Source organism: Macrotis lagotis, chromosome 1 (genome assembly GCF_037893015.1).
Source record: "Macrotis lagotis isolate mMagLag1 chromosome 1, bilby.v1.9.chrom.fasta, whole genome shotgun sequence".
Classification (NCBI taxonomy): Eukaryota; Metazoa; Chordata; class Mammalia; order Peramelemorphia; family Peramelidae; genus Macrotis; species Macrotis lagotis.
In genome coordinates, this window is record NC_133658.1 from 62,079,405 (window position 1) to 62,095,545 (window position 16,141).

General features: G+C 49.0%; 1 protein-coding gene across 4 annotated transcripts in view; it reads left to right on the top strand.

Moving 5' to 3' along the window:
- SLC12A4 (solute carrier family 12 member 4) overlaps positions 1 to 15,522 on the top strand; it is a 58,712-nt gene extending 43,190 nt beyond the window's left edge. For 2 of the 4 annotated variants that reach the window (XM_074202112.1, XM_074202115.1), the window contains exons 9-24: positions 1,213 to 1,377; positions 1,494 to 1,592; positions 1,997 to 2,054; positions 4,624 to 4,798; positions 6,290 to 6,408; positions 7,158 to 7,256; positions 7,713 to 7,832; positions 8,142 to 8,246; positions 8,809 to 8,977; positions 9,516 to 9,711; positions 10,050 to 10,219; positions 10,308 to 10,439; positions 10,530 to 10,637; positions 11,088 to 11,272; positions 12,444 to 12,577; positions 13,224 to 15,522. In XM_074202112.1, the coding sequence (XP_074058213.1) occupies positions 1,213 to 1,377; positions 1,494 to 1,592; positions 1,997 to 2,054; positions 4,624 to 4,798; positions 6,290 to 6,408; positions 7,158 to 7,256; positions 7,713 to 7,832; positions 8,142 to 8,246; positions 8,809 to 8,977; positions 9,516 to 9,711; positions 10,050 to 10,219; positions 10,308 to 10,439; positions 10,530 to 10,637; positions 11,088 to 11,272; positions 12,444 to 12,577; positions 13,224 to 13,315 (2,126 nt within the window). In that variant the 3' untranslated portion in view covers positions 13,316 to 15,522. The remainder of the gene's footprint in view (positions 1 to 1,212; positions 1,378 to 1,493; positions 1,593 to 1,996; positions 2,055 to 4,623; positions 4,799 to 6,289; positions 6,409 to 7,157; positions 7,257 to 7,712; positions 7,833 to 8,141; positions 8,247 to 8,808; positions 8,978 to 9,515; positions 9,712 to 10,049; positions 10,220 to 10,307; positions 10,440 to 10,529; positions 10,638 to 11,087; positions 11,273 to 12,443; positions 12,578 to 13,223) is intronic. The other 2 variants (XM_074202117.1, XM_074202119.1) reach the window with 1 other exon arrangement.
- The last annotated feature ends 619 nt before the right edge of the window (positions 15,523 to 16,141 follow it).

Consider the following 16,141-nt stretch of genomic DNA (forward strand, 5'->3'; position numbering starts at 1 on the left):
CTGTTTGGGAGGGAGAAATAATTAACATAATGGAAGGTTTTTAATAAGAGAAGAAATGTGGTGGGTGGTACAGTGTCAGAAGGCTGTCTCTTAACATTTTTTTAAATTTATTTTTATTTATTTTTTAATTAAAGATTTTATTTGAGTTTTACAATTTTTCCCCCAATCTTACTTCCCACCCCCCCACCCCCCGCAGAAAGCAATTTGTCAGTCTCTACATTGTTTCCATGTTGTACATGGAACCGAATTGAGTGTGATGTGTCTCTTAACATTTACCAATACATTTTATAAATGTGTTTATTCCAAAAAATCACTCTCTTCACTGCCATCCCAATCTGTCAGATTCAGGACCTTTTTAAACCAGTTTTTTTGGTTTGTAATTCCTTTATTCTGTACCAGGTAACAAAACATGCAAAACAAAACTGCCTTCTTTAAACTGTTTCAGCCCATATTGATTATCATTTATATCTAAATTTAAATATACATACATATTAACGATATGTACAAACATAATTATGCCTGTATAAATTCTCCACATTACATATTGTAGATAAATAATATATAAATTTATTTTATATAGATGAATGCTATACAAATATTACATTCTATAATTAAGCCAGAGTATAATACATCAGGTGTATAGAAGTCCAGAGTAAATCTAGCTGTCGTGCAAAAAGGGGATCAATGGGTACCCTTTCAGAGCTGTCCATAGTTTCCTTATCTGTAAAAAGGGGGTGCAGTGCTGGCATTTGTAGTGAGAAAGATGTGGTAAACCTTGGGTACTCTAGAAATGTGAGTTGTGAAAACTCAGAATCTTCTGGAGAGATAAAGAAATAGCCCCTGTCCACTTGGAGGACCTGGCACTCTGTACCAACTACCAAGGGTGCCCATTGGAGCTGTCACTTCACCTTGGTTTGCCTCAGTTTCCTCATCTGTAAAATGGAAGTCCCAGCTACTCCCCCTTGCAGGGTTGCAGGGAGGATCCCAGGGGCTCTTAGTTGTCAAACTCGGGCTGTCCTGGTCCATAGCAGTTGTCCTGGACATGTAAGGGGATCACCAGAGAAGGAGGAGGAGGAGGTCCCCAGATCACCTGTCTGTCTCCCTGCTCTGCCTCACCACGCTGATTCACTGGAGCCGGCCTTGGTCTGCTCTGTCCTTGGGTTTGCCCCCCTGACCTCGCCTTGGGCTGATGTCGCTCTTTTCCCCCACAAGATAATCTGTGGAGCAGCTACTTGGAGAAGGGGGACATCCTGGAGAAGCCCGGCATGTCCTCCGTTGATGTTCCTGGCCAGAAGGGCAGCCTGCCGCTCTACGTCTTTGCGGACATTGCCACATCCTTCACAGTGCTGGTGGGCATCTTCTTCCCCTCTGTGACAGGTGAGACCCTGACAGGCAAGGGTTGGGGGCACATGAGACCCTCCCTCCTCCATTCCAGGAATCCAAGACCTCCAGGAGGTCTCTGGGGGTAAAAACTAACTCTTTGTTTTTTGAAGGCATCATGGCTGGATCAAACCGCTCTGGAGACCTCAAGGACGCCCAGAAATCTATCCCGGTGGGGACCATCCTGGCCATCATCACCACCTCTTTAGTGTGTATCCTTTAACACACTGCACCCATGGGCCGCCACGCTGCCCTTCAGCGCCATCTGCTGGCGGCCCAAAGACCCCCCCCCCCCCCCAAGGCCCATCAGAAACAATCACATGTTGAGGGACTCCAAAGACCCCGCACCAGAGCTATCTGGGAGACCCCCTCCACCCCCCACCCTCCTGAGTGGCTGTCCTCACTTTTCTCAGGCCTTGGGAGTCAGAGGCCTGCCCTCCCGGCCGATCCTCGGGTTGGCCTGACACAGAGAGGTCACCGAGTGCCTCACACATCCTGCCCACCCATCTCTCTGACCAGCCACCCCCCCCCTTGTCTTTGGCCTAATTGTGTCCCCCCAATACCTGGGGCCATGGGTGGGTTGAGCCTTTAGAATTTCTTTGACTGTCTTCCCCAGACTTCAGCAGTGTGGTGTTATTTGGAGCCTGTATTGAGGGGGTTGTCCTCAGAGATAAGTGAGTGGTTTGACATTTTCTGCTTTAAAAAATACACTTCTTATCAATGCCTTTTGTTTTCATAATATTAGCTGGGGATGGGTAGCCTCTTCCTGATGCCCCAGATCTCTTCTTTGTGACAAAGAAAAGCCAACAAAAAAGTTCATGGAACTTGTGTGACCTCAGTGGCCACATCTCTAATATGCTGCCTCCATGTCCCCCATCTGTGCTCAAGGAGCGGGGTGTTTGTTCTCCAGAAACATCACTGTTTGTCTCAAAGCTTTGGGGTCCAAGCTTTGCCTCCTCAGAGAGATATTTACTTTGATTTTGGCATTCTTTGCTGCTGCCAGCTTCCCCTTCCCCTCTGGGACAGGCTGGTAGAAGACCCAGGGCTTTTTAGGACAGCTTGAACACCAGTAAGGGGCAAGCAGAAAAAGGGGGTCTTAGAGGTGTCTGAGGGAAACCAGAAGGCAAGCCTGGGGGGGGCGGTGAGCTGGGAGTACCTGGGCTCAGCCAGACCTAGCCGACCTCAGGCCAGATGTCCATGTGCACTCCTGGGGAGCATCTCAGCTAGATGTGCCCAAGACAAGTTGCCATAGTAGCTTGGCCTCCAGACACTTTACACACACACACACACACACACACACACACACCTCTCTATGTCTGTCTGTCTGTCTGTCTCTCTGTCTCCCCCGCCCCACAAAGGTCCAAATATCAACTGCCTCTTGGACATCTCAAATTGAATGTCCCATGAGCATCTCAAAATTTCCCATATTTCTTTCTTTATTTATTTTGCTGAAATCTCTTTAGTTCTTCTTTCTTTCTTTTTTTTTGTTAGGTTTTTGCAAAGCAATGGGGTTAAGTGACTTGCCCAAGGCCACACAGTTAGGTAATTATTAAGTGCCTGAGGCTGGATTTGAACTCAGGTACTCCTGACTCAGGGCCAGTGCTCTATCCACTGCACCATCTAGCCACCCCATCTTTAGTTCTCTAGTTTGAAAATCATTTTGTAAATTTTAATATTTTTACATGAGAAAAAACTGCATTTTGTAGTCATTAACTGAATGGTTGCCTTGCCTTTTTACATTACTTTTCATCTCGATGCATCTTACCTGCCAACTTATCCTTGAACTTAATGCACTTAGTCTCCCTTCTTTCATTTTCAGTAGGAAATTGTGCTAAATGATAGACAGTCATCAGTGTTTAATCATATATACAAATAATGTACTGGCTGGTTGCTGTCCAGTTATTTTTCAGTCATATCCAACACTTCATGATCCCATTTGCAAGGCTTTTTGGCCAGAGATATCAGAATCATTTGCCATTTCCTTCTTCAGGTGATTTTTCAGATGAGGAAATGAGGCAAACAGGGTGAAGTGACTTTGCCTGGGGTCACATAGCTAGTGAGTGGTCTGGGGATGGATTTGAATTTGGAAGATGAGTCTGCCTGACTCCAGACCCAGAACTTTATCCATTGTTCTACCTAGCTCTATTGGCAAATATGTAGTTTCAAATTTAGTTTTTAAAAGAGGAAAGGTGTCCTCCACACACTCAGCTTCAGTGCAGTCTTGTCAGATCTCCTTTGAGGATGTCTCTTGTGGAGAGGGATTCCCTGCTCTGCTCTCCTCCACTTGCTGCTGTCCTTCAGATCTTCTGCCCCATATGATTAAAGTGCCTTCTAACTAGTTTCCCAGCCCCCAGGCTCCCCACCCCAATCCACTTGAATCCACATATCTGCCCAAAAGGGACTTCACAAAACACTGGTTAGACCAGTTGCCTCCTGCTCAGTCAGCTCCACCTCTGGCATCCCCCATCCTGTTTCTCCTCCCTTTCTTGTCTTCTTCCATGAATGCTCAGACCTGGCTATCCTGTCCTCTGAATGCAGTTCCTCAGACTCTGCACGCCATCTCCCACCATAATAACCTCACGCCAGAACTTCCCTTCCCTCCTCGCCTCTGCTTTTTAAATTCCTTCCCTCTCCTTCAGGTCCTGGCTCAGATCCCAGTGTAGCTGCTCATGACTTCACCTGTCTACTCTATGTACAAATATTCTATTTACCTTGTTACTTCTTTTTTTAAAAAAATATTAATTAATTTTTTTTATTATTTAACTATTAATTTATTTAAGTCAATGGGGTTTGAGTGACTTGCCTAAGTTCACACAGCTAGGCAATTGTAAGCGTCTGAGGCCAGATTTCAACTCAGATCCTCCTGACTCCAGGGCCGGTGTTCTATCCACTGCGCCATCTAGTTGCCCGTACCTAGTTGTTTTTATGCTGTCTCCCCCATTAGAATGTAAGCTCCTTGAGGGCAGGTGATTTTTTTGGCCTTCTTTGTATATCTCCTCTTAGCATAGTCCCTGGCTAAAGCTTGTTGGTTTGATTTGAATAATTTGAACTTCCAAGCCCACTGGGACACTTGTTTTCCTTGTTGCCTTTCCTTTTGGATAAAATCCGAACAGCGGGTATACTCATGTCCCATTTTTAGATAAATAATTTAGGATTTGTTTTTTCTTGGGGTGGGACTAGGGGAGGCTTCAGAAACTACTTTTCGATGGTGGGGAGCTCACCGCTCGGTCTTCTCTCCCCCAGATATGGTGATGGTGTGAATAAGAACTTGGTGGTGGGCACCCTGTCGTGGCCCTCTCCATGGGTCATCGTGATTGGCTCCTTCTTCTCCACATGTGGCGCAGGCCTGCAGAGTCTCACGGGAGCTCCCCGCCTGCTGCAGGCCATCGCCAAGGACAACATCATCCCTTTTCTGCGGGTTTGTTCTCTACCCTGCCGAACGCACCTTCAGCTCCTTTGAGAATGCAGAAGGGGTCCTTTAGACCCTTTGAAGTACTTTTTGTAGCCAGGATCTCCTTCAGACTTCCTGGGAATTCTTTGGGATCACAGGTCACCGATCCAGGCTGGAGAGGGACCCTGAGAGTCATCGTCTAGTCCCCCTCTTCTGTAGATGAGGATACTAAAGTTCAGAGAGCCCCGGCCTATGTTCACCCACATGGCCGAACTGGGCTCAGAAGCCCTGACTTCAGATAGAGCGGCTGCCTGCCTTTATCACAAACAAGGAGTCATTGGCTCCCTGAGGCTGCCTCGTCCACAAACCCCTCTGGCAGCATCCCTAACGTGGCCAGACTTGGTGATGGGGACCTCATTCCTTGGAAATGGTGTTTCCATTTCATAGATGGAAAGTTGGTGACCTGGCGAAGGTCACGCAAGCAGTACCCCACAGACCTGGGGACCAGAACCCAGACTTTCTGACCCCTTGCTGTTCTCTCCACCATTCTACAGTGCCTCCCACATTCTCTTGACTGATAACACTCATTGCCTGGCTCTTCAGAATACTGCCCTATTTCTTCAGGGTAGAACACGGGCAAAGGAAGGAATGCTCCCTGATCGGGAGGCTATTTAGTTTGTCCTGCCTAGCACCTACTTCCAAGGCTCTGAGTCAGAAAAAAAGATCACAGAGTAAATGAAGATGGAGATGGGCTGTGGCATCATAGTATATAGAACGCTGGTCCTGGAATTAGAAAGAACTGAGTTTAAATCTGACCTCAGATACCAAACTAGCTGTACGACCCTGGGCAAGTCACTTATTCCCATTTGCCTCAGTTTCCTCATCTATAAAATGAGCTGGAGAAGGAAATAGCAAAGTACTCCATATGTTTGTCAAGAAAACCCGAAATGGGGTCACAAGAATAGGACACGACTAAAATGACTCTAGCAATGAGACTTTGATGTTAGTAGTTAGATGAGAAGGCCCTATTTTGAGAAACTGAGTTCCCTTAGGTATGAATGTGTGTTGGAGAGGGTGAGCTAGGGATGATCTAGAACAAGGGAAGAGATTTGAAAACTTGGATAAGGAACAAAAAAACCCTTTATTTTCACTAATCTCAGATTGAAATTTGACATTTCTTTCAATTATTTAAAAACAGTTGGGATCCATGAGCATCACCAAATTGCTGAGGGGGACCTCAAAAAAGATGTAGAACTTGGGGTCCAGCCCTCCATGTTGTTCCTGGGTTGTAGGCGTGCATCTGCATTTGAGAGGGAGGGGCTATAGAGTAGTGAGATGGTGACGCTCCCCAGAATTAAAGTTACTATGAAGACCCATCCTATTGACCTTCCCATTTTCTACCCTCTAAAATTGAATTCAAGATACAAATGTCGAATCACCAAAACAGCGGTGGCTATTTGGGGGGGGGATCCCTTGGGGTTGGGGTCACCTTTCCCTCCAACCTCTTTCTGGCTTCAGGTGTTTGGCCATGGGAAGGCCAATGGGGAACCAACTTGGGCTCTTCTTCTGACCGCCTTCATCGCCGAGCTGGGGATTCTTATCGCTTCCCTCGACATGGTGGCACCCATCCTGTCCATGTAAGCAACAGGATCTGGAGGGAGGGTTGGTGGGCTCCACAGTCTGCACGCGTCTGTCTTCCCTGCGTCTGTCTTCCCTGCTGTTTGGAACTCCCTCGACTCCTCCACATAAATCCTCATCACAACCAAAGAACCATGTGCAAGGGCTGTTTACACAGTGGCTGTCTCCTAAGTTGGACGACCATGAAAATAGAACTTAGAAAAGAGCAGCCAGAGATGCTGGTCTGTTTCCAAATTACCATCCTATGCTTTTTCTGTTTCAATGTTGTTTTTAAAAGCTGGGATCTGGAATAAACTTGAAAATCTCCTGCCAGAGCAATCTGTATCAGAAAGCAGTTTGTAAAATAAGTGCTTGTTGCTGAGGCAACTCTTATAAACAAATCTAAGTTGTATTTTTTTTTTAATCTAAAAATCAACAAAGGAAGTAAGAAAACTTTAAAGACCAGGTCACATGCTTCCCCTTCCATTATTCCTCCCCCTTTCCTTTGTCCTTCCTCTTTCCATATCCCTAATCTCCTTTTCCTTTCCTCTTTTCCCTCTTTTCCCCTTTACTTTTCCCCTTCCTTTTCCTCTTTTCCTTCCCTTTCCTTTCTTTTCTCTTTCCCCTTTTCATCCCAGTTCCTATCCAGGTATGTTGACCCTAAGTGTCAGGGTCAGGTTCACCTTCAGTCTTGGGTGGTGGGAGAATAGAAAGCTCCTGAACTGCAGAAGGAGGATCATGGACTCTGAGATTCCTTCCATTTTCACAGGTTTTTCCTCATGTGTTACTTGTTTGTCAACCTGGCCTGTGCCGTGCAGACACTTCTGAGAACCCCCAATTGGCGACCCCGTTTTAAATATTACCACTGGTAAGTTGATAGTAACTTTATGGGAAATGACATCTCTAGAAAAAGAATGATAGACATGGAAAGCTGTTGTGTCTCCAACCTGCCCCCCTATTTCCTAGCTCTCCCTGGGTCTCCCTGGGATGGACCCAGGACCATCAGCCTCAGGGAACAGAGGAGAGAGTGCCCCCCCTCCCCAAGTTATGAAAGGATAGGAGCATTATTGGCTTATGGAAATGCCATTCCATGGGAAAAAGTAGTATGGGAATGAGAGAGAGAGAGTGAACAGGAGGAGGGAGGAGAGAGAGAGATCTGTCTGTCTGTCTCAGTCTTATCTCCTTGACAAAAATGGAAGCTCTTTGAGGACCAGGACTGCATGCGTGCATGCATGTGCATGTACATTTGTGTGTGTGTGTGTGTGTGTATGTGTATACAGTAAGTGCTTACTACAAGCTCTTTGATTGGTCATCTTTATTTCAGGGCCCTGTCCTTTTTAGGGATGAGTATCTGCCTGGCCCTGATGTTCATCTCTTCCTGGTACTATGCCCTGGTGGCCATGCTGATTGCAGGCATGATTTACAAGTACATTGAATATCAGGGGTGAGTAGGGCTTGGGGGGCTTGGTTCATAAGGGTGGGGGGCTGCTGATTCAGTCGTGGAACCATAGACAGGAAGTCTGGGTCAGGTGAAAGGCAGGGAGGGATGGGGAACTGAAAGATGTGGCCTCCAGCCCTGAGGGGCTTGGCTCTGTTGCTAGGAACGCTGTGACAGGTCTAAGAGCTTCTCCTGGCGGTGGTTGAGCCTGGGCGTCAGGTCAGCCCCACTTGGAAGGGAATGTGCCCTTTGGGGACTTAGAGAGGAGAAAGGACAGCATCTTCTGGACCAAACTGTTAATTCTCCTCCATGCAGAGCCGAGAAGGAATGGGGTGATGGCATCCGGGGCCTCTCCCTGAGTGCGGCCCGCTATGCACTCCTTCGCCTGGAAGAGGGGCCTCCACATACTAAGAACTGGAGGTGAGTCCCAGGCTGTTCTGCCGGCCTGTTCATCATCCTGCATCCTCACAGTCATCCCGAGATGATCCCCACTGGGCCAGGCTAGGACCGGGAGGAGAGAAGAGATCCGCCAGGAGATGGAGTCAGCTCAGGGTGGGGCGGGGGCCTTGGGTGCCTGCATGACTTGGGCTAGGGCATCCTCATGTAGCTAATCAGACCTAAATGAAACTTATCAGCCTAAGAACACTTAGCTGTAGCCAGCTGGTGCTCAAATGGGGGGGGGTACATAAGAGGGAGGGATCGGAAAGCGGAGGTGCCTGCTCCACCAAGACCTAGTGGCTGCTGTCTGGAAGCTGTCAGAAGCTGGGAATTGAGGACTAGCATTAGGGTCCAGGCAGACAGGATGAGGGTGCTGCTCCTGCTGAATAGGAACCTTTGTCCCCCTCCCCGCTTCCTCCATTCTTTCCTCTCCATCTTATCCTTCCCCCATCCTTTCTCTTCTATCCTCTCTTCCCCCTCCCCTTCCTCCCTCCCCCCTTCTCTCTCTCCTCCCCCAATTCTCTTCCCCACCTTCCCTCTCCAGGCCTCAGCTGCTAGTGCTCCTGAAGCTGGATGAAGACCTCCACGTGAAGTACCCCCGACTGCTCACCTTTGCCTCCCAGCTGAAGGCTGGCAAAGGCCTGACCATCATTGGCTCCGTGATCCAAGGCAACTTTTTGGAAAGCTATGGGGAAGCTCAGGCAGCTGAGCAGGTACCAGCACCCAGGGACTCTCTGCCCACTCTGAGGGGACCCGAGAATCAGGATCTGGGGAACCTCGCTCCAAGTCCCATAGTTGGGGTAGCTGCGCCAGGGCCCAGAGTGGACCCTGCAGAGGAGCAGAACCACCGTCTGGCCAGGACAGCCCCCTGCTGTCTACACCAAGAAGCTCAGAGCTCAGGGCCAGACTCCTGCCTGGAGATTTAGAAGTGAATTTGTTCCCTCCTCCATCTCCATCTCTTTCCTTGGCCCATTGGGAGTATATCTGAACATGTGTCTGTCAGGGTCCAGGCTTTGCTCCCCAGGAGTCCAGAGCCACATTTGGCCAGTCCACACATACCTGGACTATGCTCAGGACTGGAAAGACAGAGGCCAAGACCTGGCCCTCAAGGAACTCTCATTCTGAAGTCCAAATAACCAGCAAATACAGGAGAGGTGCAGATGGGACAGTGGGTGGGATGGGGGTGGGTTGGGTTCACACATTGCTTGCAGTGATCACTTGACCCATCTGACCTCTGCCTCTTATTTTCAGACAATTAAGAACATGATTGAGATTGAGAAGGTGAAGGGCTTCTGCCAGGTGGTGGTGACAAGTAAAGTGAGGGAAGGACTGGCCCACCTCATCCAGTCCTGTGGCCTGGGGGGTATGAAGCACAATTCGGTGGTACTGGGTTGGCCCTACGGCTGGAGGCAGAGTGAAGACCCCCGGGCCTGGAAGACCTTCATTGGTACGTCCCCTGACCGGTCAACTCCCACTAGGTCCCCTTTGGTTAGTTAGTAAGCTGGCACTAGAGGGAGAAGTGGAGACATGGGGACCCACTAGCTTTGGGTCTCCTTTAGAGACACAGCCAAATGACTGCAGGATATAACTTTAGGGCAATCTGGCCCAATGTTACGCCCTCCTCCCACTTCACTCTGAGACATCAAGGGTGGTTGAAAAAGCCCCAATTTCAACTTCTTTATTTGTTAAAACTTTGGTTAGAATGACCACCCTAGGATTATAGAGGACAGGGGACCGGCTGGGAGGGGTCTGCCCAGCATCACCTGGCACGTCCTTGTCTTGTAGACACTGTACGCTGTACCACGGCCGCCCACCTGGCGCTGCTGGTGCCCAAGAATGTCTCCTTCTACCCCAGCAACCATGAGCGCTACAACGAGGGCAACATCGATGTCTGGTGGATCGTCCATGATGGCGGCATGCTCATGCTGCTCCCCTTCCTTCTGAAGCAGCACAAGGTGCCAACCCCAAGGGATGGGAAGTGGGGGGCTGGCAGGGTCCCTGGCTCCCCAGCATTTAACCCACCTTCTCGTGGCCCTCTCCTAGGTCTGGCGGAAGTGCCGCATGAGAATCTTCACTGTGGCCCAGATGGATGATAACAGCATCCAGATGAAGAAGGACCTGGCCACTTTCTTGTACCACCTACGCATTGAAGCAGAGGTGGAAGTTGTGGAAATGGTAAGAGCCACACCCTTCCCCTGTGGCTGGCCCCCACTGGCCCAAGGGGCAACTGCCCACTGCTATCTGCCCTCTGTTTTCCCCCCTCAGCACAACAGCGACATCTCTGCCTACACCTACGAGCGGACACTGATGATGGAGCAGAGGTCGCAGATGCTCAGGCAGATGAGGCTGACCAAGACTGAGAGAGAAAGGGAGGTAGGGCTGCCAGGTGGTCAACTGGGGGGGGTGGGGAGGGGGATAGTGGCTCTTCTCCTCTGCCCTCCCAGCCCTCAGGAACTTCCACACAAATCCTTTGGGTCAGTTCAAGGCCATCACTGACCTCTCAGCCTCTTCCAGGCTTTAGAGGCAACATGGCCTGGGAGGCAGAATACTGGAGTCAGGAAAGTCTCAGTGTTTTCTCTTATAAAATGGGGATAATGAGAAGAAAGTGGTGCAGTTGTAAACACAAAAGCATTGTAGAGATGGGAGTTATTACTATAAGGGTTCTGCAGTCTGGAGTCTGACCTAGAGACTTCCCCCAGAGCTCCCTCTTTTAACTCACTGGACAGAGTGGGTAACTGCTAGGAACTTGAGAGCCAGACCCTTTTCTCTGCCTCCTCACATCGCTACCCCCTTCCTGGACACATGGATCTGTGCGCTCCCCAGGCCCAGCTGATCAAGGATCGGCACTCCATAATCCGACTTGAGAGCCTGTACTCGGATGAGGAAGATGAGGGGGAAGCCAGGCCCGAGAAAGTCCAGATGACCTGGACCAGGGACAAGCATGAAGCTGAGAAGTGGAATCGGGGCAATACTCTAGAAAACTTTCGCGAGCTGATCAGCATCAAACCGTGAGTGCCAGATGCAGAGCCATGAAGATGACCACCTCCCACATGCACATGCTGGCACATATCTGACCCCCTATGAGAGCAGTCCCCTGGCACCCTAACCTGGCCTAGGGGCTGAAGCTCCCATATTGGCCAGGAAGGTGCTGCCACCATCTTGATGGTTGGCCCAAGGTCGATCCCAGGATGGTTGATCTTACACAGGAGGCAGCATGGTGGTTATGGGGGTAGACAGGAAGGGTGTATGGAAAAGAGTGTAGGAGGAGGTGAAGAGCTATGGATGTGTAAGAATGGGGAGGTAGGGTCAGTCAGTGGTAAAAACACACACAAATACAGATAAATGTGAACCAGAACATTTACGTGGGGTTGGATTGGAAGGGTGCAGGCAAAATTCTGTGCAAAGTCTTAGAAGGAAGGTCGTGAATTAACAGGGTGCATCAAGCAAGGTCCCGTAGAAAAGGGCATCATGTGTAGGCAGGGGGAAAGGAGGGGGCATGTAGAGACTGGGGATTGTGTCAGAGGAGCCTGGAGGAGGCTGTGGCGATGGTGTATGAGAGTCCAGAGGCCTGTGTGTGGTGGGAGACCTTTTTGGGCTAGGTGCAGTAGATGTCTGCGTTAGATGCTGGAGAAGTCCTAGCCAAGGGAAGCCAGGGTGGTGAAGGGCCATAAGGCCATTGGCATGATAGTGGGTCAAAGAAGCTCGAGATATTTAATTCGGAGAGAATAGAGATAATGGGGACACACTAGCCTTCTGTTCAAGCATTTGCAGGGCTGGCACATGAGAAAGGGATTAGACGTGAAGGCAAAATTAGGGGCCATGAGTGGAAGCTGCAAAGAGGTAGATTAAGACATGATGTTAAGAGAGGAAGGGAAGGCAGGGAAAGGAAAGAGGAGAAAGGAAGAAAAGAAAAGGGGAAGGAAAAGAAAGGAAGGAGGAGAGAGAAGGAAGAATGACCACTTGTTAACTGGTGCTGTAGAGAGGATTCTTGTCTTAAGAGAGTCTGTGATTTGGTGTGGTGGGGGATGGGAAAACGGATGGAGGTGAGACCCCCTAGAACCCACGAGTGTGCCATTCTGACTCCACAAGGTACAGGCAGAGGACTCCTCTCCTCTCCTCTGCTTCGTCCTTAGTCCCCTATGAGCTCTACCTGACTCTGGTTCCCTGGCTCTTTCACAGAGATCAGTCTAACGTCCGGAGGATGCACACGGCTGTCAAACTGAACGAAGTCATTGTCAATCGCTCCCACGATGCCCGGCTCGTCCTTTTGAACATGCCTGGTCCTCCCAAAAACAGCGATGGAGATGAGAACTGTATCCTTTGGAACTGGATTTATTGGGGGTAAATTGAGGTTGGCAGAAGACTTGGAGGCTTTTGAAAGGTTTGGCTCTCTCTTAGTGCCTTCTCCTTTGGTGCCAGTCTTTGAGGATGCTGACCATCCCCCTGTGGCTGGTGATGGAGCCTGCTTCAGTGGAGCAGCTAAGAGGTAGAGCTGCTGGCTGCTGGCTACTATGTTGAGGGTTGTCATCCTGTGCCCTCTCCCAGCTTTCTCTTTGCCATCAAGGCCATTTACCAGCCCTGTGCTCAGGGCCAGAGACTCACAATCACTATCAATCCCATCTGTCCCCATTTTACAGGTGAGGAAACTGAGATTCACAGATGTTACATGACTTGCCTAGGGTCACCGGCTTCCGAGCTGAGCTAATTATAGCCAGAGATGTTTTCTTCCATGCCACCATCACACCCCCCCTCTAGAGGCTTATAGTTTCTCTAAGTAGAAACTCCTTCTGTCATGGGCACATGCACACGTAAGCTAATATGACTGTTGATGTGGTTAGCACCATGCAGGTCCTGGTGGGCTTCATGGGAAGGAAAGGTCTCTGGGGGCCAGGCCCCATCATCTTCACATTATCTCATTAAGAGGAGGTTCTGCCGGATGGTCCTTGACTCCTTGCTCAGATATGGAGTTCCTAGAGGTACTGACAGAAGGCCTGGAACGGGTGCTGCTGGTGAGGGGTGGGGGCCGTGAGGTCATCACCATCTACTCCTGAGCTGGGGCCCCCACCGGGGCCTCCCTGGTCAGTGACGGACACTCCAGTGTACAATGGACAGCCGCAGTTCCTGCCTCCCTCCCTGCCCAGTCCCCCACGTTGTCCCGTCCTGTCCCCCACCCCCACCCTGGGGGCTGAGGGTGAGAGTTGGGCATCCCACTGGACACCAGGAAACCTCCAGGGCCCCGGCCCCTCCTGCACCCCTTACCTCTGGTTTCACCTTCTGCCCACAGTGTCTGCCTTTGAAACTTGTAGATGAAGGCTCAGTTCAGTGTGTTAGAGAGGGGGTGCGGGGAAAGCCATTCCCAAAACCATTCTTGGGAACTTGGCTAGATTTGGGTGTCAGGCTTTGAAGCTCATTCCTGGGGCCCCTTCCCTTAACCCCCTTCTTCCTGACTCCCTAGACCCACTCGTTGGTGGGGAGGGTGTTGTGGAGGCAAGCTGTCTGGGCCACAAGGCCCGCCGGCAACAGACGGGAATCAATGAAGCTAAGAGAGATGAGGATTATGTTTGCAGGTGGCCATGGCCTGCTGGGGACCGCGCCCTATTTATTTGTGTATTTATTGGTCGGGAAGGTTGCAAGGGAGCAAGAGAACAGAAGGACAGATGCTTGGGGGGAGGTTGAAGCTACTCCCCTGACCATGGGCAGGTCCCTGCCCCAAGGAATTCACCAGGCGGTGAGGGCCCAGATGGTACCAGGGAAGCCCCCTGTCGGACACACCCACTCTTCCCCCTCACCAGCCAGCCTCGGGGATGTGACCTTGCCCAGGAAACAGAAGTGGATAAAGCAGAAGGTCCCCATGAGTTTGGGTTGTTACTTGTTTATTTGTTTTCCCAATAAAACTTTGTTTACTGACTTCTACTTCCACCTTCTGGACTGGTTTTGTTTCTTCCTTTTACTTAGGAAAGAAGGGAGGGAGGGAGCCAGCATCCAGATATAGGCAGCCCCTATTCACAAACAGCTGGGGAGGTCACCAGGAGCTGGCTCTGTCCCAGCCCAGCCTCCCTCTCTGTCTTTGTCATTTCTTGATCTCCGGGTTGGTTCTGGCTCCTTTCCCAGAATCCAGGTCATTTGTCATGAGGGACCTTCCTGGAGTGGGTAGGAATGTTTCATCTCCCAGGCTTCAACATTCCCTTCCTGTCTTGGGAGAGTCTCCCCTGGGGACCAAGCTCTAGAAATTGAGAGCTCTGGAAAAACATGAAAAACAGCTGTCTTAAGTGTATAGGGAAGTGCATTGTCCAGGGTCCTTTGGCTAATAAGAATGCAGGGATTTGAATCCAGACCTTCTGCCTCTAGATTCTATATCTTGTTCACTATGCCTGCAGAAGACTGACTTTCTCCATTCTCTTTTCTCTCTCTTCTTTCTCCTCTCTTTTTCTCTCCCTCTCTTTTGATTTGGATGCATTCTGGCAAAGTGACTTGCGCAAGGTCACACAATAAGCTTAGTAAGAGGCCTATATTCATTAGCTGCCCCTCTGCAGCTCTCCTCACCCCTCCCTTGTAGCTATGCCATCTCCCTCCCTTCAAGAAACAATCCTTGCCTCCGACACTTGGGGAATGGACAAACCAATGGTGGGACATTAATGCAATGTTCTTGAATTGCTTGAAAGTGAAGGTTTCATAGAAGTTATAATGGGAATCAGTGCTAAGCAATGCAGAGCAAAGGAAAGGAAGTCGAGCTCAGAACACAATATACACAGTAGCTGCAATGATAACATTGTCGCAACAATAATAATCATTTAAAGGTTTCTCATTTGATCCTCACAACAGTCCTGCTGTTATTAGCCTTATTTTATTTTTGATTTTCTTTTTTTAGATTTTTGCTAGGCAGTGGGGTTAAGTGGCTTGCCCAAGGCCACACAGCTAGGTAATTAAGTGTCTGAGGTCGGATTGGAACTCAAGTCCTCCTGACTCCAGGGCCGGGGCTCCATCCACTGCTCCATCTAGCTGCCCCTATTATCCTTATTTTTAAAAAAAGAGGAAACTGAAGCAGATTTGCTCAGGCTCACACAGCTACCAAGTATGTGAAATGGGATTTGAGCTTAGGTCTTCCTGAATCCAGGGTTGTGTTTGTTCTATGGAGTGTGATTAGAATGATCAAGGCTGACTTTGGGAAGACTTGAAAAAAAACAAGCCTCTCCCATCTTTGCAGAGGTGAGGCACTATGGGTATACAATGTTGCAGATGCTTTTGGGGGTTAATGCCACTTTACTGTATTGGCATGAACTAATCAGGAGCCCTGAATATTCCTCCAGCTATTTTAGTTGGTTTTTAATTTAGATTTTTAGTAAATAGTATTTTTTCCAGTTATGTAAGATGAATTGGTTTAAACACACTTCTAACCTTTGCTGAGCTGGGGAACTCTGGATCTACATTGTAACATACACTTTCTCTCTTTTTTTCCAGTAACATGAAAAAATAATTTTCAACATATATTTTTGAGATTTTGAACTGCACATGTTTTTCCTTTCCCCCCCTCCTCTTGACACTGAATAATCCGATTTTAGTTTGTATGTGTACAACTAATTACATATACTTTAGAACTGATCTGATTTTTTTCTCCTTTCTAATTTTATTACAAGGACAGGATGGCTCACTGAGGAGAGGGCGGAGAAACATTCAGAAATGAAAAGGATGTAAATGCAAAAGAAATAAAGCCTGGATCTGAGATTGCATTGTAAAAGGTATCAGTGAAAATAAGATTAAACAAATGCAGGAGCAGCTAGGTGGCACCACAGCACATGGTGCCTAGAAGAAGGAGGACCTGAGCTCAAATTTGACCTCAGACATTTAGCTGTGTGACCCTGGGCAAGTCATTTCACCCT